Source organism: Lagenorhynchus albirostris, chromosome 3, assembly GCF_949774975.1.
Source record: "Lagenorhynchus albirostris chromosome 3, mLagAlb1.1, whole genome shotgun sequence".
Classification (NCBI taxonomy): Eukaryota; Metazoa; Chordata; class Mammalia; order Artiodactyla; family Delphinidae; genus Lagenorhynchus; species Lagenorhynchus albirostris.
In genome coordinates this window covers 161,847,213-161,869,088 of record NC_083097.1, presented here as the reverse complement: position 1 = coordinate 161,869,088, position 21,876 = coordinate 161,847,213, and the positions used below count along the sequence as shown (strand labels likewise).

Sequence of the window (21,876 nt, the reverse complement as noted above, 5' to 3'; positions counted from 1 at the left end):
AATCAGGCATCAGGCCCACCCTTCTCAGTCGCTCATTTATACATTGTAAAGTGCTCTTACAAGGATGTCTGTCATTCCATTAGGCTGATTTGTCAAAGAGAACCAAATATGTTCAGATTATTTTTTTTTGGTCGCACGATGTGGCTTTTGGGATCTTAATTCCCCGATCAGGGATCGAACCCAGGCCCCCTGCAGTGGAAGCGTAGAGTCCTAACCACTGGACCGCCAGGGAATTCTGCTCTCCCCCACACACACACACACTTATTTTTTAAATGCAAAACCACTACCACTAATGCTGTGGTTCAGGTTGTCTTGATCCATTCTACACTTGGTTCTAAGTCTTCCTGGGGTTAAAAAGATGTGCTTCTGGGAGTCTGACAGTGTTTCCACCTACCTGGGCTTGCCTACATGTTAAGACAGGCAGACTTCCTGTTACTTGAAGTGACTCTGGACCAGAGTCACCTGAGGATTTTTGTTGATGCTGCTGTTGGCTCCCCCAAACCCCTGCTTTCTGTTGGTTGAAGCTGGGCTTCAGGACTCCAGAGGGGGCTGGTCTTACTGAAGCATGCCCAAGTCACCCTGTGAATTGAGTCACCCTCAATCATCTGCCCCAAGGAAGTCTGGAGCCCCCTCCAATCATCGTGGAGTGGTGAGACCTGGACTGGGCGGAGATGAAACCCCTTGTCCACCTCCCCAGCAAAGATCTTTTGATTTGGTGGAATCCCTAAGGTCTGTCAGTAGTCTTCCCACACTACTTGAGATACCTCTGAATCAATGGGACCCTAGGGCATGTTGTATCTTTTCTATCTCGGTTGTTAGAACATTTTCCCACTCATATCCTCAGGGTCCTACAGCTCTTCCAGTTTTTTTTGTTTTTTGGCCACCCTGCACAGCATGTGGGATCTTAGTTCCCTGACCAACCCGTGCCACCTGCAGTGGAAGCGCAGAGTCTTAACCACTGGACCACCAGGGAAGTCCCTCTTCCAGGTATTTTAAACAACCACCGGCTGATTTTAGGCTTGCCATCCCGACTTTAGTGCTCCTTCCAGACGCAGTGGCTCGGGACGGGGCGAAGGGTGTGGGCTTACGTTCAGGACACGTTTCTGGGGCTGGGAGTGTCAAATACCATGGAAGGGCAGCAAGTGGATCTGTAATACAGATAATTCCATGGAGCAGCTGGCCTTCTAGCTTTGGAGGGGCTCCCGTGGGACGCCCATGCAGGATTTAGGGCCCACACGTGTGAGGGAAGAGCCTAGGGAGGGTGTTGTTTGTACATACTGGGGCAACCTGGAAGCTGCTGGAAGCTGTTTTCCCACCTAAAGAGGGCCCTCCCCTCAGGCCGACATTCTGAGGCATGACGTTTGGCATGGCCGTTCTGAGCACACCCCAAGCCGGGCCCCCACTGCATTTGTCAGTGTGAAGCCCTGGGGAATGGGGATGTCTCTCTGCGTAAGGAGGGGGGCCCACCACCCCGCGCCCCCAGTGAGCAGCTTGCAGCAGGGCTGTTACAAAGGCGTTTAGTTTATTCTCCTCATCAGTATCACTGATATTCTCATGGTTCACATTTCCCAGTGCGGCTCCTCTTCTTACAGTAGTTAATGTGCAATCTCACTTATGGGCCCGGGGAGGAGGGGCTCGGCCCAGGGCAGGGAGGGTGTTGGCACTCCACGCGGACAGGGCGGGTGGTCTGTCCTGCGTGAAAGAGACGTGGGTGAATGGGCGGCCGGGGGAGGTGGAGGGGGGCCCCCATAGTCTTTTTTGCGTTGGTCGGTGATCCTCCATTCATGTTCCTTCCTGGCTGCCCCGGGGTATAGGGGGGTCGTGGGGTCCATGCAGCTCAGGGCAGGGCAGGGCAGGGCCAGGGGAAGGGAAAGCAGGAAAAGCAGCAGGCCGCCCAAGAACGGGGAGGGCAGGGCGGGAGGGCGCAGGGGTGGCTCCTGGGGTAAGGCACAACCCTGTCTTTGGCTCTCCTGGTGAGGAGTTTCCTCCCCTGCGCCCCTGCCCAGCCCCTCTCCCCCGCCCCCTCCCCAGACCTATACACACAGTCCAGGGAGCCACGGGCACCTCCTGGAGTCCCTGAAACAAGAGGGCTCTGCCACCCAACCCCGTGCTGCAGGGGCTCGGAGGAGGGACGGGGCAAGCCCCACCCGAGGACAAGGCGAGGAGGGGCTGGACAGGGGCCTGCCCAGGACAAGGGGGTGGGGAGGGAGAAGACCCCAGTCCCAGAGAGCTGGCCCCCGCTGAGGCCTGGAAGGAGGGGAGCGCCCGGGGACTCCTGCTTCCTTTGGGGTCTGGCTGGAGCCCCAGCCCACCCTCGGCCTTGGTCGGCCCGGCAGCTTGCCGAGTGACCAGGATGTTGTGCTTTGGGATCTACGCTGGGGTGGGGTGTCGAGGCCAGGATGAGGGGCAGGGGAGGTGCGACTAAGGTGCTTGTGCTTTAGCTGGGGCTGTCGACTCCCCCCCCCACGCACTCGGACCGGCTGAGGGCTAAGGTACTGGGGCTGGGCCAGGAAAGCAGAGCGCCAGGGCCCCGCTGGTCTGACCCCACCCCCACCCCCACCCCCACCCCCCGGCCCCTGGCAGCAAGCAGATGTCAGGAAGCACCCGCTCCCCGCAGGTTGGCAGGGGCGCCTGGGGGGGGGGGCGGGCAGGCCTCCAGGTCAGATCCCAGTGGTCCAGCTGGCCACCACCCCACCTCCTGTAATCCCCTTGCCTTTGGAAAGAGAGAGGCTGCTGGGAGCAACGGGCTAGTCAGACTGCGGGGGAGACAGAAGCGGTGAGAACCAGGGCTAGAGACAAAAATGTGAAATTGCAAAGAAACGGACACCCAGCATGTGTGGGGAGGGGTGCGGGGGGAGGGGGAGAGTTAAAAAAACAAAAAGAACCCTCCGAGTTTACATGTAGAACTCAAAAAAAAAACCACAAAACCACTCGTGGAGCTAGGCCAAGGATAGAAAGAGAGGAATGGTAAAAGAAGATTCTGCAAACAATCTTTAACCATGAAGCGGACCCGGCCCTGCCAGGAGCTGGACTCAGCCAACCGGACAAACCAGGGACACCCTTGCAATGTAGCCCTTGGGGGGAGGCCCTGGGGTTGAGTGTGAGCCGGCCAGACCCACGGGAGCCCAGGCAGAGCGGGGCCTGGGGGGCCCCCCCCTCGGCAACGCGCGCCCCCACTCCACACACACGCGCACATTCAGCCTGCCCCTGGCTCCCCACTCCGTCCTGCCTTCCACAGCCCCGAGGACCGAAGGGGACATCAGACACGGTCCCGTTGGTTTGAAAAATAAAAGGAATCTTATACTTCAATGTTTCATTAGCTAAAAAAATGTTTTAAAAAGTATGTACAGGGGGTGGGGGCTGGGAGCCCTGCCGTGGGGGGTGGGGGTGGGGGAAGGGAGGGAAAGGCAGCAGCACCCCCCAGCCTGCTCCCCTGGGTTCCACCCCTGGTCCTACTGCCTCTCACGTCTTCATCTGTTTAAAAGCAAAACTTCTACACACGCACGCGCACACACACACACGCACACCCATACGCTTCTGCGAGCCCCGGAAACCTCTCCTATTCTCAGAGACCCTCGGTCTGCCCCCAAGGGCCCCCTCTCAGGACTTGCCCCTCTCAGGCCCCAGGGGGCTGGTGGCGGCAAGAGAGGCTGAGCACAGGTGGGGGAAGAGAAGGGCGCTGGGCCTGCCACCGCCCGCCACCTTAGGTCGGTCATGGAGTTTCTCTGAGCCTCAGTTTCCTCAGCTGTAAAACGGGCAGTCCTCACGGCCTCGCCTACCCCAGCCCCCAGGCGCGGGGACAGACAAGGGAGACAGGAAGGCGCTTTTGGAAACGTGGAAGCACTGGGAGGTGGTGGCGGGAGGGGTCCTGAGAACCCGGGGCCCCTGTGAGTCCCAAGGGGCTGCAGTGGGGGGCGGAGGCTGAGGAATGCTCCGGCTAGGTGGCCCAGCGCCTGGGAAGGGGGTCTTCCCAAGCCCCCCAGGCCAGCCCCTCCCTGTGCCTGGCCTGGTGAGTGGGGAGACAGTTGCTAGGGGTTAGGAGAGGGGGAGCAAGAGCCCCCCGACTGTGCACGAGTGTGTGCTAGAGAAGGCAACGCAGACCTCGCACCACCTGCCGTCCTCTCCCAGCCCGGATCCCTGATCGGATTGGGGTCAGGGGGTGGGACGCGGAGGCAGAGGGGCCAGGAGCATGCAGTGCCCCCCGCGGGTCCTGGGGAAGGACAGACAGTAGCTCGTGACCAAGATGGTGGGCGGGTGTGACAGGAGGGGGAGTGTGACAGCCCCGCGGGAGGGTCCGGTGGGGGTTACTGGAGGGCCTCCTCGGCCGAGGGGCCGGCCTCGCCGTCATGGCTGGCCGTCTCGAAGCCGTGCTCCACACCCATCATGTCCGGCTCTATCTTGCCCGTGTAGCTGATGAAGGTGGTGTACGCGTCACCCTCGGCCATAAGCGGCTTGACCTTGGGGATCCAGCTCTTCCTCACAACGCGGCGGGCATTGGTGCACATGTCGGCTGCGATGGCGTTCATCTCGCTCTCCTTGAAGTTGGGAGCAAAGTTCTGGCAGTAGTCTGTGCGGGCAGAATGGGTAGCTCATGCCGAGCGTGGCCTGGGCCTCCCACCCTCCCAACAGGCACTCAGCCCCCACGCTGCTCCTGAACCCCCCCCGGAACCATGGCACCCCTGAACGCCCCCCTTGGAGCTTGCGGACAGCACGCTACACCACATCAGTGGGCCCAGGACTGACAGAGCTTGGCCATGCGTATGGGATGTGTGGATTTGATGCGGGATGGCCCAGCGCTCTTGAAAAACGTGGGTCATTCGCCAGAATTCAGAAACTGGGAGATTCCACTTGAAAACCTAGACTTCCCTCCTGACAACTGGCTGAGGCCTGGCCACTTCATCACTCTGATGACCAGGATAAGTTTGAGACCCCCCCTCCCATAGGCTTCGTGGCTTTCCTTCAGTGTCCTACCCACCCCCTCAAGAAATCTCTAACCAAGAACCCTCTAACCAATCACAGCCCTCTTCCCAACAAGCCCAGACTGAACCTCAGAATCCTTCTTAATACCAAACCCTACCTACCCATCCATCAGGGCCAACACCAGAGAAAAGGACCACCTGCCCGCCCCAGACCTCCATCCCCCAATCCCGACTCCAGGAAGGTGGACACTTACACTTGACAGCGTGCAGGACGCGGCTATCCAGCGGTTTGCGGCTGGGGTTGTTACTGGAAGAGCGGATGCCGGTGCCACAGCTATTGGCCAGCGTGTTCCTGGGCGAGGGATATGGGGGAGGGGAGTCAGGCCCCCTGTGGTGGTGGTGGTGGGGGCATGGGGCACCCCGTCCTCCCCCACATCGGGGCTCTGGCATGGGCCTCACCGATCAAAGAAGGAGGCCAGGAGGCGCCGCAGCAGGACCTTGTGCCGCGTGCCTGCGCTGACGTGGCAGTTCATGAGCTGCGCCCTGGTGATATACACGTTGGTGCCTGGGGGGGGGGGCGAAGCCAGAGGATGATGGGTGTGGGGGGCAAACCGCCATGTTCCCCACTCGGCCAAGCCCCGTCCTGGGCCCAACCAAGACCCCCCCCCCCGCCCCCCGCCCCAACCACTCAACTTAGAGCGTCCTCCTCAACACTCAGGAAAGGACCGAGACTGTGGCGCCACCGTCCACGGGGCTCCCAACGTGCCGGGGCCCTTGCCCACAAAACCACCAGCATCAGAAAGAACAGGCAGCAGATGCTCGCACCCTGACACCCTGAGTCCGAGGGCCAAATTCTTAACCACCGTGTTGATCAACCCTCAAACCACGCTATGAAGCCACTGATCTACTCCCATGTGGCCAACAATGCTGGCCCACACTTACACCAGCCTCCGGGGTGGAAAGCTACAAGCCAGTCTTTGATTTGTATCAATGCAAAGAGGTGTCAGCTGCCCCAGGACACAGCCAGTGGGCGGCAGGGCTGGGGTTGGACCTTGAGCCTGGCTCCTAAGCACTGTGCTGCAGGCTGCTGGCCCAGAGGGCATCGAGGCCCAAGGTGGGGGAGGGGGGAATTCAGGGAGCAAGTGAGGCCAGCCCACCTGTTACCAGCTCCAGCTTCTCAGAGGGGTCACCCTCATCGTAGAGCTTGGGGTGGCAGCGGTTGCCGATCTGGTTGATGAGCTCAGCAGGGAGAGACGCCAGGTCTTGCCGCACTCGGATGCGGTTCCGGGACTCGGGGGCCACCTGCTCAGGGAGGGCCTCCACCTTCTCGGCTGTCGGGGGCGAAATTGGTGTGTTGGGGGCGGGGCCGGGGGCGGGGGCGAGGGGCCAGGCTTGGGGTTGTGGTGGGGCACCTCACCGGTCTGGCCGACGTTCATCATGCTGTACATGGTGTACATATTGCAGATCTGCCGGTACTGCTCGTCTGTGCCCTCCTCGCCCGCGTCCTCCTCCTCATCTTCCTCGTGGTAAGAGCCGGGGCTGTCGCTGGTGTAAGCGCTTGAGGTGCCCGGGCTGGTCCGCTCCGACGTGCTGGGCCCACTCACCACTCCGCCTGCCGCTGCTGCCACGCCCCCCGCCGGCTGCCCGGCCCCGGGCCCCCCCGCCACTCCGGTGGGCTGTGCTGCCGCCACCACCGGGGCCTGCTGGGGCGGCCGGTTGGCGGCCAGGTCCGGCGTGGAGAACTTGGCCATCTTGCGGCTGCCGTTGCCACTGCTGCCACCGCCGGCCTCCTTCTGGCTGCTGTCCCACAGCCTCTTGGCCACGGGCGTGCACTGCACAGAGTCCGACTCCTGCTGCTCTGTCTTGACGCGAGACACGAGGGGCAGTGGGGTGCCGCAGGCCGGCCAGCTCGACGTCTGCGCCACAGGGCTCTGGGGCTCGGACGAGGGGGCCTCCTCGGCGTGCAGGCCCTGGGAGTCACAGCTGGGGGAGCTCACCTTGAGGAAGAACTCTGTGCCCTTCTCCATGATCTCCTGGATCTGCAGGAAGCCCGCTGTGTACATGAGCAGGAACTGGTCGCCCATGTTCATGCTCAGCCGGCCCGTGTAGCAGAAGCTGAGGATCTGCTGGAAGGACTGGGGCTGCACAGCCGCCGGCAGCTCCACCACCGCACTCCGGCTGCTGTTGAACAGGTCCCGGAAGTAGGAGCTGCTGGCGGCCAGCACGGCCCGGTGGGCCTTGAAGGCATGGCCCTTGACCACCACCGAGACATCACAGTACAGGCCCTGCAGCCGCTGCTCGTTGAGGCACTCCAGAATGCTGTTGCCGAAGTTCGGGATCTCCATCTGCAGGGTCTGGGCCATGGCGGCGGCGGCTGCACAGGGGACAGGGAGAGACGGAGGGACAGGGTCAGATGGCAGACTCAGCCCGCTGCAGGGAGACACACGGGAGCGTGGACATCCACGTGGTGGAATTTGCCACGACTGTTAAGAATCACAGGTGCCGCCCACTCCTGTCCCGGCATGGCCTTTCCTCTGTGACAGACTGTCAAATCAGCTAAGTCAGCTATAGGCCGGGGTGGCCTATGCCGTCCCTTTGCAGAAAGGAAGGCAAAAGCATACTTACACGTCTGTGCTTGAATATTAAATGAGATAACACACTGAGCCCCCCGTGAGCATTAACCACCACTAGCACCACACACATAGGGTAACAGGCATAGAGACACCAAGAAGGCAGAGTCATCCGATTTTTCACACTGTGTTTGCAGTGCTGAGCACGTGACCCTCAATCACCATTTGCTGAATGACTGAATGACCACTCGAGAAACCCTGAAACTGCATGAGAACATCACTAGTCATCAGAGTAATGCAAATCCAAACCACAATGAGACACCATTCCACACCCACTAGGCTGGCTAGAATAAGAAAGATAAGTATTGGTGAGGATGAGAAATGAACCGGAACCCTCCTACACTGCTGGTGGGAATGTGAAATGGTGCAGCTGCTGTGGAAAACCGTTCCTCAAATGGTTAAACATGAAGTTGCCATATGACCCAGCAATTCCACTTCTAGGAATTATTCCTGAGAAATGAAAACATATATCCACACATACACCTGTACGTGAATGTTTACAGCAGCACTGTTCACAATAGGCAAAAGGTGGAAACAACCCAAATGTCCATCAACTGATGAATGGATAAACAAAATATGGTCAATCCACAATGGAATACTACTCAGTCATAAAGAGGAATGCACTACTGCTACATGCTACAACTTGGATAAACCCTGAAAACATTATGCTAAATGCAAGAAGCCAAACGAAAAGACCACATATTATACAATCCTATTTATATGAAACGTCCAGAACAGGCAAATCGATAAGAGACAGAAAGCAGATGAGTGGTTGCCTGGGCTGGGGGTGCTTGGAGGATTAGGGGAGTGTGAGCAACAGGTGCAGGGTTTCTTCTTGCCCTCGTGAAAAATGTTCAGAAATCGTGGTGATGGATGCACAACTCTGAATATACTAAAAACTCCTGAACCTGTACACTTTAAACGGGTGAACTGCTTGGTATATGCATCTCAGTAAAGCTGTAAAAGGAAGAAAGAAACCATAAGACTAATGTCCTCTGTGTAGAACTGGGGATGAGACTTACCATGTACATTCTTAGGGTCTTTTTTTTTTTTTTTTTTTTGGCCACACTACACGGCTTGTGGGATCTTAGTTCCCTGACCAGGGATTGAACCCAGGCCCTTGGCAGTGAAAGCTCAGAGTCCTAACCGCTGGACTGCCAGGGAATTCCATCTTAGGGTCTTTTAAATTTTTTTTTTTAATTTATTTATTTATTTTTGGCTGTGTTGGGTCTTCGTTTCTGTGTGAGGGCTTTCTCTAGTTGCAGCGAGGCGGTGGGGGGGGGCACTCTTCATCGCGGTGCGCGGGCCTCTCACTGTCTCGGCCTCTCTTGTTGCGGAGCACAGGCTCCAGACGCGCAGGCTCAGTAGCCGTGGTTCACGGGCCCAGCCGCTCCGCGGCATGTGGGATCCTCCCGGACCAGGGCTTGAACCCGTGTCCCCTGCATCCACAGGCAGACTCTCAACCACTGCGCCACCAGGGAAGCCCGGGTCTTTTAAATTTTGAACCTGGTGAATGTATTGCCTATTTACAAAAGTAAATAATATTTAAAATAAAGTGTGTGGGACTTCCCTGGTAGCGCAGTGATTAAGAACCTGCCTGCCAGTGCAGGAGACACGGGCTCAAGCCCTGGTCCGTGAAGATCCCACATGCCACGGAGCAACTAAGCCCGTGCACCACAACTACTGAGGCCTGCGCGCCTAGAGCCCAGGCTCTGCAACAAGAGAAGCCACCGCTCGCCTCAACTAGAGAAAGCCTGCGCACAGCAACAAAGACCCAACGCAGCCAAAAATAAAATAAATAAATTTTAAAAAATAAAATAAAATAAAAAAATAAAGTGTGTGAAATCACACCACAAACAATTCACCCCAAAGTGCTTGAGGGGTGGGTGGAGAAAGAAATGTGAATTTAAGGAACTGCATGAGATCCTGCTCAGGGAGCCCACCCCCATCCTGACCTGTGAAGTACCACCTGGGGGGCCCTGGCACCTCTCAAATGTGTGACCTTCTGCATCAGAGCCTATTCCATCAGTGCATGTTCCAACCCAGGAGGAAGAACTGGTCGGGTGAGGACAGCATGTCTGATGCTCTGGGGGAAATCATAAAAGGGCTCTGAGGGAAGATATGGCTTTACAAGTGCCCCCATTGGTAAAACTGAGTCCCCTGCCATTCTGTAGTTGTGGAGGGCAGTCGTCCTGAATGGGCAGGTATGGGTGAGAAGAGAGGCCTGAGCAGAGTGTCAGGCTGGTGAGAAGAAAGAGGAAAAAGGTGAAGAGTGTGTGCAAAGGCCCTGAGGCAGGAACTAACTAGAGCCCCCAGCTGTTCGTCTCTCACTCCCATGTTATTAGCTCTCATGCATCTTTCAGTTTTTTATCTTTAACCAGTCTATTCTAAGCTGCCTCGATGGGCTGAGGATTGGGGATGCAGTGAAGACTTGGGCCCTACCCAGGTTCATTCAGAAAGGGCTACCTGGAGGAACACAAGGGGCCATGTGCCCATGGGCTCAGAGGTGCACTTCAGGGCAAGGGTGAGTCCTGGCTCCCCCAGATCTGTCTGGGCACTGAAATCCATGATTCCCCTCTGCTGTACCCTCCTCTTCCTCATCAAAATCATTGTCGCCACCGCGAAAAACAAAAAGGCAATCAGGAGGGGGAGGCAGAGACAGGGAAATACTAATTAGACGGCAGCATGCACATCCCAGGAGGTCAAACTAAGGGCCGGACAGGCTAGGAGCTGGTGCTTCAGTTTCCCCTACCGCCTCATTCAGAGCTGGGCCTCTGAATGAGGCGGTAGGGGAAACTGAGGCACCAAGAGGAGGCAAAGGATAGAGCCCAGAGAGCCTCCTCCAGGGCCCTGGTAGCCCTGACCCACCTCCCCAGGCTGCCAAATTGAAGACCCCCCGGGTACTAGGGCCCAAGTGACCAGGGCCGAGGCAGCCAAGGAAGAGGCTGCCTGGCCTCTAGTCCCTGGAGGGGTGCTCTAGACCCCTGGCTTGGAAGGCTTACACCCCAAGGGGGAGGACCAAGGCAGGACATGCATGCGGTGGAGCTAGAGTCCCTCAGACCTGGGTTCTGCTGCTAGCCCCACTCCGAAGCTGCATGACCTCAGGCCAGCCGCTCACCTCTCTGTCCTTCAGTTTATGTGTAAAATGGGGAGGTATACATCCAACCCACCCGATGGACTGCAAGGTGCTGGGGACATCGCCCTGAAGAGGACTGGTTGTGCCCACATGTAGCTCACTGTCTAGTGAGGAGCCACAGGGCGTGATTTTAGTTGGGGTGAGTGTGTCACTGAGTGAGCGAGGTAAAGATGGGGAGATGGAGAGAGCAACCAACAGTCCTGGGCAGGAAGGAGCCAGTGTGGCTGGAAAGCGGCACAGGGTGTGGGACAGGTGGGCCCTGGCCTGGTGAGGATGAATGTCTGAGAGTGAGCAATGGGAAGCCCGGAGCAAGGGAGACTGGGCCCAGGCCAGCTTTGGGAGAATTCCCAGCATCAGTGGCGGGGACAGAGAGAAGCGGGTGAGTGACTCAGGAATGAGCCTCTACGGGAGACAGGGTATTGTTTTAAAAGTTGTAGACAGGGGACTTCCCTAGCAGTCGAGTGGTTAAGACTCCATGCTTCTACTGCAGGGGGCACGGGTTCGATCCCTGGTTGGAGAACTAAGATCCTGCATGCTGCATAGCGCAGCCAAAAAAAAGTTGTGTAGCTAGGTACTCCTCCAAGGAGACTGTCAACTCCAGAGGGGCAGGCATGCTGGCAGATTTGCTCATGATTAGCTCATCAGAACAGAGAGAGGCGGTCAATAAATATTTGTAAACGTGTCAGATAGTGTACCAAGGCAGGAATAGACTGCTCCTGTCTGGGAAATGGCAGCTGCGGGGTGGGGGTGGGGAAGCATGGGGGAACGGGGGGAGGGGGCTGAGGCAGTACACATACGGGTGTGGATGCTTCTGGGGCTACGGAGGGCGTTGAGGGCGTTGCAAAGTGTCCTCCTAACTGTGCTCGGTGTGATGGACACTGTTGCACACATTTCCGGAAGGCTACCAAAGTGCTCACAGCACTCCACAGTGAAGGCTAGCAGGGCCCCACTTTGTGGATGGTGATCACAGCACCGCCCTGCCCCGTCCCAAGCAGTTGGACTTCAGGGCCTGACCCCTCACCGGGAATTGGTGCAGGATGGCTCTGTGGTGAGCGCTCAGCATGGGGGTGATAAGGTTCTCAACAAGAGGGAAAAGAGACGCAAGGAGGAGGGCTCCCGAGGGTGAGAGCCAACCTGACATTCAGTCTGGGATCCCCAGGCCTCGTGAACCCCATGGGGCCTCAGAGCCCACCACCCAGGGCTTTGAAGCCGTCAACTAGCAATGGCGGCGGCGGCGGGGGGGGGCACAACTTGTGCAAAAGGCTGATGCAATCCGTGCACAGGCACGCACCCTCTGCAGTGACAGGGAGTGGGGTGCTAGGTCTGCCTCGCTGCCCCTGTAAGTAGGACAGGGTATGGGGTGGGGGGAGGTGGAAGAGGCCACTGGAGACCACTGGAGACCACTAGAGACCCACCCCTGGATTGTGGCACCAATCCAGGCTGCCAGACTCAGAAGAACAATGGCCGGTGGTCCTGCCCCTCACCTACACCAGCTGTGAGGGAGGAGCCATGGAGCCAGATCAGGCTTCCAGAGGAAACAGGTCGAAAGCAGCTGGCGCTCGGGCTGGGTCACCTGCTGGTTGGGAAGTGGTAGGATGGAGAGCCGGGGTGGGGGTGGGGGTGGGGGTGGGAGGCGGTGCGGTTCTCTAAACCAGCCAACAGTTCTGTCCTCACCAGCCCGAGCCCCTCGCCTGTACTGCACGGTTCCCCTCAGCCAGACCTTTACCCAAGCTGTGCACCCTGCCCGGAGCGCCCTTCTCCTCCCACTACCCGCATCTTCCTCATTCACCCTCAGCTGCCCCGTGCTCTGAGAACTCACCAGACTGGAGAAGATGCCCTCTTCGGCACTCCCCGCAACCCCCAAGCCACAGGGCCCTTATGCTTACCTCTGAGAATATTAAATCCCACTTGACTATAATCTCCCCAGGGGCAGAAAACCGTATTTGAATTCTCTCTCCTCACAACTTGGCACATGAGCAGGCACATCTTCTGGGGTGCCCAGATCCCCCTGGAGGGAAGGGGCGGCCCCCAGACCCACACAAGGCCAAGGGGACCCTTCCATCGCTACTCCTGGCCCCGGAAGAGGGTGGGTTTCCTGACGAGACGCGAGGGCACGACACAGGGTTTCCACGACCTCTCAACAGTCACTCAACAAATATTTGCCAAGCGCCTTGCCTGGGGCAGGAAGTGCCCAGAGCCTGGGGCAGGCCACCACTAAGACAAGGCCCTGCCTCCGGAGCTCATGGTCCAGGAAGAGACACGACCATTCATCCAGGGTCACACGGATCAACGAGCTGCAGGTCCGCGCCTCTGACCTCACCCGGAGAAGGGGACATGGGAGCTGAGATCTGGGGGGCACAAGGGGGTGGAGGTGGGGGGTGATCTAATGGGGCAGTGGTGGGCTGGGAGCGTGGCCCTCAAGGAACAAGGAAGGTGTGCAGAGCCCCAAGGGAGAAGCAGGCACGGCCCTTCCAGAAACTGGAGGAAGGCAAAGCTGGCTCTGGGCTCAGTCTTCAGTCTGCTTCTCTCCTTGGGGGATCACACCCAGTCTCAGCGCTCTGATGTGGACTAAATTGTGTCGCCCACCCCAATTTCTAAGTTGAAGTCCTAATCCCCCGTGTGGCTGTATTTGGAGACAGGGTCTTATTTGAAGGTAATTAAGGTTAAATGAGGTCATAAAGGTCGGGCCCTAATGCAACAGAACTCTGTCCTTATAAGAAGAGGAAGAGAGAGTTCTCTTTCTCTCTCCAAGCGCAGACACTAAGGGCCACATGAGCACACTAGAATCCAACCAGAACCTGACTGCGCTGGCATCTTAGACTTCCAGCCCCCACAACTGTGAGAAAATGTCTGTTGTTTAAGCTGCCCAGTCTATGGTATTTTGTTATGGCGACCCAAGCGGACTAAGACAGGCTCAAAACACCATCTACTTGGACTTCCCTGGAGATCCAGGGAAGTTAAGACTTCATGCTCCCAATGCAGGGGGCACAGGTTTGATCCCTGGTCAGGGAAGATCCTGCATGCCGTGGCCAAAACCAAACAAACACCATCTACTCACCCCACAACTCCCTCATGGAGCCCCTGGCCTGGACCTCCCCTTGGATGGCAGACTTGCACATACCCCAGATGCCCACACAATGTGTCCTCAGCCGAGCCCTTCTCCCCTCAAGCCTGCTCTGGCTGCAGTGCACACAGGCTCTATCTAGCCCTCCCTGCTTGGGTGAAGAGCCTAGGATCCACACCTCCGATTTCTTCAAAACCAGTTCTCACCACCTGGGCCCCTACGATGTGTATGGGGGCCCTGCACAGTAAGGACTGCCTGCTCTCAGACCTCTTACAAGGCAGGCCCCAAGATGGTCACAGCCTTTCATACCCTCCTGATCACCTATCTCAGATTTCCAAAGACAGCCTTTGCCAACCCCGATTCCTCCGGCCACTTCTGCTTCATTTTTCCTCCTTGGCACTTCCCACCATCTACCAACTAGATGTGTCCTTGGCTTTGTGTCAGCTCCACCAGGGCAGGGCGACTGCCTGTCTGGTTCACACTACTATGTCCCCTGCCCCTACAACTAGACAGGCACACAATGGACGCACAATCGTTGTTAGCGGAATGAAGGAATGATTTCTGTTACTTCCAACTACACTCCCCTTTTAGTCGCACTGTGACTAGAACAGAGTGGGACTTGGAAGAGGTCTCTGAGGTTGGGCAAGGGTGCCACCCGCACCGCAGTGGGGGCCGCCAGGGCCAACGCAGAGGGTGCTGCTCAGACAGACACCCTCCTCTGGCAGCCATAGCAGGTGGGTGGCCTGCAGTCAGGGTCCCACTTGGGGCTCAATGTAACTGAACTTGGGATTCCCACTGACTGCTGTCCTAGTGCCGGATCCCGCTAGGGTGCGGCAGGCTTGAAACGGAGGTGCTTGTGTTGCAGTGCAATTCCTAGGGGTGGAAACTGCCAGCTCTTTGAGGGAGCTCCGAGTACCCCAGCCAGCAGTGGCTGGGGGGCAGATCTGTGTCTGCCTCACCAAGGACTGTCTTTTCTGGCTGACTTTCCAGGGAAGTGGTGAGCTGCCCATTGACATGTAAGCTGGTTAAGGGAACCCACTAACTCCAAGCGTAAGAAGGACAGAGGCCCCTGGAAAGCCCCACAATCCTTCACCCAGCTCAGCATGAGGTCAGAGTGATGGCTGGGGGCAGGAAAGTGGCACACCCCCCAGGCTGCTCGGAGTGCATTCCTGGCCCAAAGCCATTCGGACCCTCTGCAGGAGCCGAACTGGAAGGTAGTTTAGGCAAACATTAGCTAGTGAAGAACAAGACGATACTCGATTGTACAGATCTTTTTAAAGTACATGCACATTTAATTCATTTTCTTTTTCCCTGAAAAGCTCCTGTTAACTCCACAGGATTAGCAATGGTTGGTGGCATGGACGTTGCCCCTACTGTGCACCAGCACCTGACGAGGGCTCAGCTATTCCTCTCACCAGTTTCTGAGGAAGAAATGAGTCTTCCTGCCATTTTACAGATGAGGAGAGCAAGGCCCAGGATGGCATCCAGGCCACGTGGCTCCTGTCCAAGAATCAGGAGATAATGGTAGTTGGGGCTCCCTGACCATGGCCGGCCCAGGCTGCACTCATCCTCCGCATGGCCCTGCTGCTCCCTGTGGCAGGCGGCCACCACAGCTAGACCCATTTCATGACTGGGAAAACTGAGAAACCAGAGCTGAGAAGGGAAGCCGAGACCCGAGCTGGGGTCTGCTGCCCACCTGAGGCCCCAGCCCAAGGGTTCTGGGTGCTGCTATTCCCGCTCCCCCTGAGGCCTTCTTCTTTCCCCCAGCCTCCCCCAGCTACTCTCTACTCTTCCTCCCCTCACTTCCACCTCCGGGAAAGAGCAATCCAGCCTGCTGCCTCTCCTCCCTCCCCCCTCCCACTCTCTCCTCGAAGTCCTCAGCAATCTGGCTTCTGCCTGCAGCAGCTCCTAGGAGAACCCAGCCAGGCCCCACCCCCTTCCCACTCTGACCTCAAGCCCACCTTTGTGAGTTACCTCATACTCCCGGTGTGCCTCCAGACCCAAGGACAAGGGGGCAGGGCAGCAGCTGCACAAAGGGTGGAGGGAAGTGCAAAGGCCCTGAGGTGACCTTGGGGAGGCTAACACAAAGGAGGCTGGGCGTTACTGGGGATGGGTCGTGGAGATGTGCTTGGAGACCCTGCAGGGCCTTGGCAGGACAAAAGAATCAGAATCCTGTTTTACTAGGCTCAAATATCCCTTACAAAGCTTCCCCGCTTAGAATTACGCTTTCCTTCCTCTACGCTCCCAGAAAACATTTATCTGTACTAGTGCTTACCACCCCCCACGTCAGTCTTCCCAACTATAAAACAAGCAGCCGCCTCACAAGGCTGTTTTGAGGATTAAACCACCTTAAGGTAACACAGGTAGGTAGGCTGGTGCTGACTTTGCAGTCAGTGCTCAGCTGCTATTATTAGTTATGTTCCCTTCTGTCTGTCCCCCTAGCCCCTCACAGGACTGCAAACTCCCTGACAGCAGCAGAGGCATCTTATACCGCTCACCATCTCCCAGAACCTTAGGCCATTTCATGAGCTATCAGGCCATACTTACTGAGGGCTCCCTGCACTGCCTTCCCAGCACCAGCTGATCACACCCCAGACACCAACGTCTCACATGACCCTCCCAATAACCACGCAGCGGGGAGCCCCAACTGAGGCCCTGCTGCCACTGGGGCCAGATCATCCACTGTGGCGGAGGCTGCCCTGTACATTATATGATACTGAGGAGCATTCCTGGCCTCTACTGTGACAGCTGTGACAACCAAAAATGTCTCCAGACATTTCCCAAGCATCCCTTGAGGGGGGCAGAATCACCTCTGGTTGAGAACCACTGCAGTGCAGGTATGCCTGCTTGTCCCCACTTATCAGATACTTAAACTGAGGCGCCAAGGCCACAACATTTGCCCAGGGTCTCCTGGCTGAGCAAGGTGGCACTAACAGTGGAATCTGACTCTCCACTACACCATGTTTGCTCACCTTTACCCACCCTCTGCTTAATTCAGTCATGGTCCTCACAGAGGGCCCTCGGATCTCTAAGGATGCTGAGACCTTCACATCCTGTCTATCCTGAGGAGACAGGGGCAATGATCACAACCAGATACTGGACACAACGAGACAGCCACCTGTTGAGTCCCACCTCACAGCCTCTGTGGCTCAGAAGGCTCTTCAGGAGGAGACAGAGGGATGACACTCTTGGCCAAGGGGACCCAGGAGCAGAGGCAGGGAGGCGGGCCTGCGTGCTCATGCTAGGCATAGGCTTAAGTGATTTACAAATGGGTGAAAGTGCTCAGAGCAGCGTGACACCCAGGAAAGGGATGGGAGTGATGAGAGGCAGGGAGGACCCAAGAGAAGGAGCAGAGGCTGGTGCAAACACCACCTCTGTGTCTTCAAGGCCGGCTCACCTTTGCCTCAAATGCTGCAAGCCCCACCTGAACCTGGCAAGCCCTCCTCCACCACAGTCTCTGGCAGTGACACTGATGAGCCGGGTCAGACTTTCCTGGACCAACCCGCAACCCTCTCCAAACCCCATGCCTCCAGGCTGACCTCCATGACGGGTCCTGCCAAACTGACCGAAACTCATTTTCCTTGCAGTCCTGTGCAAGAACCTGCTGGGGCTCCCCACTGCTTGGCCAGGGCAACAGATTTTAGAAGGCCTTGGATGTAGGCCAAGGGGTCTGGACTTGCATCTGGGGGTGATGGGGGGATCCAGGACACCCTGGGATCAGATGCTTCTTTTCTGGGAACGGCACTAAGGGTCTCTTATCTCCACGCTAGGGTCACCCTTCACTCCTTCCCTCATGAAGACAAAATGTTTAGAGCACTTAGCAGGAGCCTGGCACATGCTAAATAAAGGCTTTCAATGTGTTGTCCTGTCTGCCTAGAACATTCGCCCCTCCCTGCCGCAGCTCCCCCACCAGCAGGCTGATCTCTTATTATTCAGAGCTCAGCTCGCCTGGAAGCCTTCCCTGACCACCCAAATCCAATGCTTTCCACCCACCCCAGCACCATCACTTCTCTTGGTTTTACTATATTCATGAACGCGGGGATATCAGAAATGAGCTTGATCATTTGTTTGTCTGAGGTCAGTCACCTTCAGACAAACCTTTGTCTAACCTTCACTAGAAGTTGCTGAGAGCAGTTCTAGGAGCTGCTTTTCAGGGCTGCTCCCCGGGCCCCAGCAGGGAGTTGGCACCCATGTGAAATCAAACTGTCCCAAGGGTCCCTTAACTTGTTGCTCTTGCCTGCCAGGCTATTTTGGCCTCCTCTGGCGCCCCAGGTCTGGGCACCCTAAATCCTCACAGAAAAGCAATTATTAAGAGCGCTTTCTCCAGCTCCAGGCACAGGCTCGGACTCACTGCCCCCTTCTCTGCCATCACACACAGCGGCCAACTCCTACCAGTCTCTGCCCCCGTTCCAGCTCTATGACTGGAGGCAGCTGTGCCCAATCCTAAGTACCCAGCCCGGAGCCCCGGCCGAGGCCCCAGGCTGCGCCACGGCAGCCAGCCTCAGCCCAACCAGGCAGGGGGAAGGCTTCTTTACATGGGGCTGCTGGCCCAGTTTCTACCCCTCCCAAAACCAGGAGGCCAGCCAAAGAGGGGAGGAGGGCCGAGCCCAGGTGGGGGCAGTTCTAGGAACTACAAGGAGATTGGGGGAAGGGAGGGAATGAGGTGACAAGCCATCATTAAACCCAGATCTAACTGATACCACTCGACCCAGCAGTTTGTGGTTCCTGCCTCAGGTACTGAGGCTCCCAAGTCAACGTTCCCAGGACACATTAGTAACAGCTTTGCAGTTAACCCAGAGAGAAGGAACAAAAGCAGGGATGGTCTGACTGGGGACCAAACAGAGGGAAAGATAAACCAGGAAAAAAAGCAAAAATCCAGCTCCAGAGCCAGGTTCCATCCTCATAACCACCTCCCTCTGCCAGCCCACAGCTCTGTGACCCCTGACCTCTTGGCTCCCATTATAACAGGGATGACCTTGCGCCTCTGGGAAAAAAGCTTCCACTGATCTGGCTCCCCGGGACACCAGCAAAACTGTCCGCAAGGGATGGGCAAGAGAAAAGTCCTGGACAGAGAATTCCCACCAGGGAATCCAGAACAGTGGGCTCTTCCAGTCACGCCCCTAAAAGGCCAGCTCCAGGGGACTGCGGGCTGGGGCGGAGGGTCAGTCAATCCCAGTCGGCCACTGTCTAGCTGTGGGACCTGGGACAAGCCATGGGGTCGCGGCTTCCTCCCCAGTACCATGAAGAAGGCCTAAGTTGACCTGGTGGTGGTGAGCAATCAATGAGCTCATCTAACCAGCAAGCTCAGCACAGGGCCTGCCCCAGGAAGAGCACCGCAGAGGCAGAGCCCTGGGACCCGGAGCACCAAAGGCCTAGGCCAGGGTGTAGGTGCCTGGTTTGATCCCTTTCTTGGTGACCTGCCTTCCCCCTATCAGGAGCCTTCAAGACACAATGAACAGAGCTTTATATGCTCACCTCCCGGTAACTCACCTGCGGAGAGCTGGTGCCTGAAAGGTAGTGAGGTCCCAACCCCTAGGCTTGAGCCTCAAGGCTCTGGTCACAAAAAGTGGAGAAAGAATCTTAGGACCCTAAGATACTCAGATAACAGGGGCTGGGCTGCCTCCCTACAGATATATGGGGTGGGGGTGGACAAAAGGGTGGTAAACAAGATGCCCGAGCTAGGTGTTCCAGACGATTTCCCAAGCTGCCCACACAAACGCCCAGGTGGGCGGGCTACCACCTTGGAGCAGCCAGCAGAGGCTTGCCCAAAGGGTATGTCGGGACCCAGAGCCTGAGACAGGCAGGGATGAGGTGTGAGAAAGAAGAAACCCCTCAGATTTGGCCCCAAGCTAACGCCTGGACGGGGAAGGGGGGAGGGGGTGCACCTTGGCACTTGCCTTTTGATCACACTAGTTTCTCCGGACCTGCTCCCACATCCCCACTAGCCTACTTAGCGCAAAGGCTCTGCCTCCCCCGGACTCCCAAAGCTCCTACAGTAGTTCCTCAACCTACCTGATCGCCTCCGTATCAGGTCCTCGCCACCCCCTCCCCACTCTCCGAACTGAAACCTCATGTGACCCCTGCAAACATTTCAGGGATCTCCTAACCGCCCCCACTAGAACTAACTCCGCCCACACCCACCCTGCCCCACTTCCTGGGCTTCTCCTCAACCGCCCCCAGGCCTGTAACCTGACCCACCTCCTCCAGCGCCCCGACTGTACCTGCCAGCCCGGCCCCTCCCCGCCCCCCCCTCGGGGCCGTTTCCCTCCGGCCAAGCCACTCTCCCCTCCTCCCCCATTCGGCCGGCCCAAAGCCCGACTCCTCCTCCCCCTCCCCCTCCGGTCTCTCCGGCGCCTCCTCACTTTTCCTCCACCGGCCCTCCCTCCAACTTCCCGGCCCCCAGCCACCCCTGCACCTGCCCGGGCCTGGTCTCGCTCCCCTCTCGCGGGGAATGACAGGAGGAGGTCTGGGCCTGATCCCGACGCCCCCAAGCTCCGCGGCCCGGCCCGGGGCTGGACGCTCAAGGCCGCTCGCGGGGACCGGGACTCTCCGCACTCGGGCCGGGGCACAGTGCAAGCTGCTAACCAGGTTCCTCCCCGGTCGGAGGAGGCCCCCATGTCCTCCCCCCTCAACCCTTAGCCGGACCTCGGATGCCCTCCGGCCGTCCCGGGGAAAGGAGGCCGGAACCGGGCCTGGGGCGGGCCGCCTCACCTGCGCCGTGGCCGCGCTCCGGGGGCTCCCGGCGAGCTCCGCAGCGGCGGCTGGGGCCGGGCCTGGGCCCGGGGCGCGCCCCCCTGCGCCGGGGCCTCGGCGTCCGCCTCCGCGGCCTCCGCGGCCTCCGCTTCAGCAGCAGCGGCAGCCGCGGCGGCCATTCATTGTGGGCCAGGCCGCCCCAGCCGAGCGCCGAGCGAGCGCAAGGCGCGCCGCCGCCGCCGCCGCCGCCGGGCCGGGGAGGAGCGGCCGTGGCCCCGCCCACGCACCGCCCCCGGTGCCCGCCCCCGAGGCTAGGCCAGCCGAGCGCCGAACGCGCCCCTTCTCTCCTCAGTCTCTTCCCTCGGCCCCTCGGAATCCCCGTCTGGACCTTGGCTCTCCTGCAGAGTTCGAGTCCCGACCTCGCCACCATCTAGTCCCGCGACCTTAAACAAGTCGCTCTGCCTTTCGGAACTTTAGTTTCCTGTAAAAACGCAAACCATAATATCTGTTGTTTATTGTGCCAGGAACTGTTTTAGGTTCTTTACGGGATTATCTCGCTTAAACTTCACAGTAGTATCTTTAGGTAGGAATTATTTTATAAACACACACACACACACTTTATAGAAAATAAGAAAGGGAGGCACAGAGAGATGAAGAAACCTGCTCCAGGTCACACAGCAAGGAAGTGGTGGCGGGTGCCAGGATTCAAAACCGGGCCCAAGAAGAAACAATAAAAGTTAACACTTGTCCGATGCTTATGCGACGCCAGATTCCATTCTATGCATTCTACCTGCACTAACTCGTTTAATTCTCATCACAACTCAATAACGAATGTTAAAAAGTTCTGCCCATTTTGCAAATGGGGAAATATAAGCAGAGAGCATTAAGAACAAGTAGGAAGGCAAGCTGGGGCTGGAACCAGTCAGTACCGACACTACGGTCTCCTTTCCTACACCGGTTAGAACGTTCTGAGGGTTTGCTATGTGAGAGAGCCTACTTTGCACATTTCCCAGGCATTCTGTCGTTTAATCTCTGCTCTATCTTGGAAGCTAGGGCTCTTATTTAACAGGTAAGGAAAGTGAAGCCCAGAGAGTTTAAGTAACTTGTCAAGAGCATGTGGTAGGACTGGGATTCAAACGCAGGAAATCTGATTTCAGAGTCTGAGTTATTCCCGCAGGGTGCCCTGACATACTGTGTTTACAAAACCCAGCACACAGGAGGCGATCAATAGGTGTTGGATTTCTCCGCTTACCGCCCCTTTTCTGAGTCTCACCTTCCTCATCCGTGAAATGGGGCTAGTGTGGTGTCCCCTCCCAGGGGAGCCGCAGTGATTAAGGCCGTCACACACCACGTTCAGCGCTTTCCGCCGTGCATTTTGATCCCAGCTGCCCACTATAGGTAGCATCAATGATTGACTAAACTCTGTCACATGAT

The 21,876-nt window shown here is 57.6% G+C and overlaps 1 protein-coding gene across 2 annotated transcripts; it reads right to left on the bottom strand.

Moving 5' to 3' along the window:
- Nucleotides 1-1,503: 1,503 nt before the first annotated feature.
- On the bottom strand, nt 1,504-21,847 carry NACC1 (nucleus accumbens associated 1). 2 transcript variants are annotated; one of them, XM_060144952.1, is made up of 6 exons: nt 21,716-21,847; nt 6,337-7,293; nt 6,077-6,250; nt 5,379-5,484; nt 5,174-5,271; nt 1,504-4,567 (listed from the first exon to the last, which is right to left on the bottom strand). In XM_060144952.1, exons 2-6 carry the CDS (start codon nt 7,280-7,282, stop codon nt 4,305-4,307), a joined length of 1,587 nt encoding a protein of 528 aa, XP_060000935.1. In that variant the 5' UTR covers nt 7,283-7,293; nt 21,716-21,847; the 3' UTR covers nt 1,504-4,304. The 2 variants fall into 2 exon arrangements, with proteins under 2 accessions (XP_060000935.1, XP_060000934.1); XM_060144951.1 differs by lacking the exon at nt 21,716-21,847 and adding an exon at nt 20,461-20,548.
- Nucleotides 21,848-21,876: the final 29 nt, after the last annotated feature.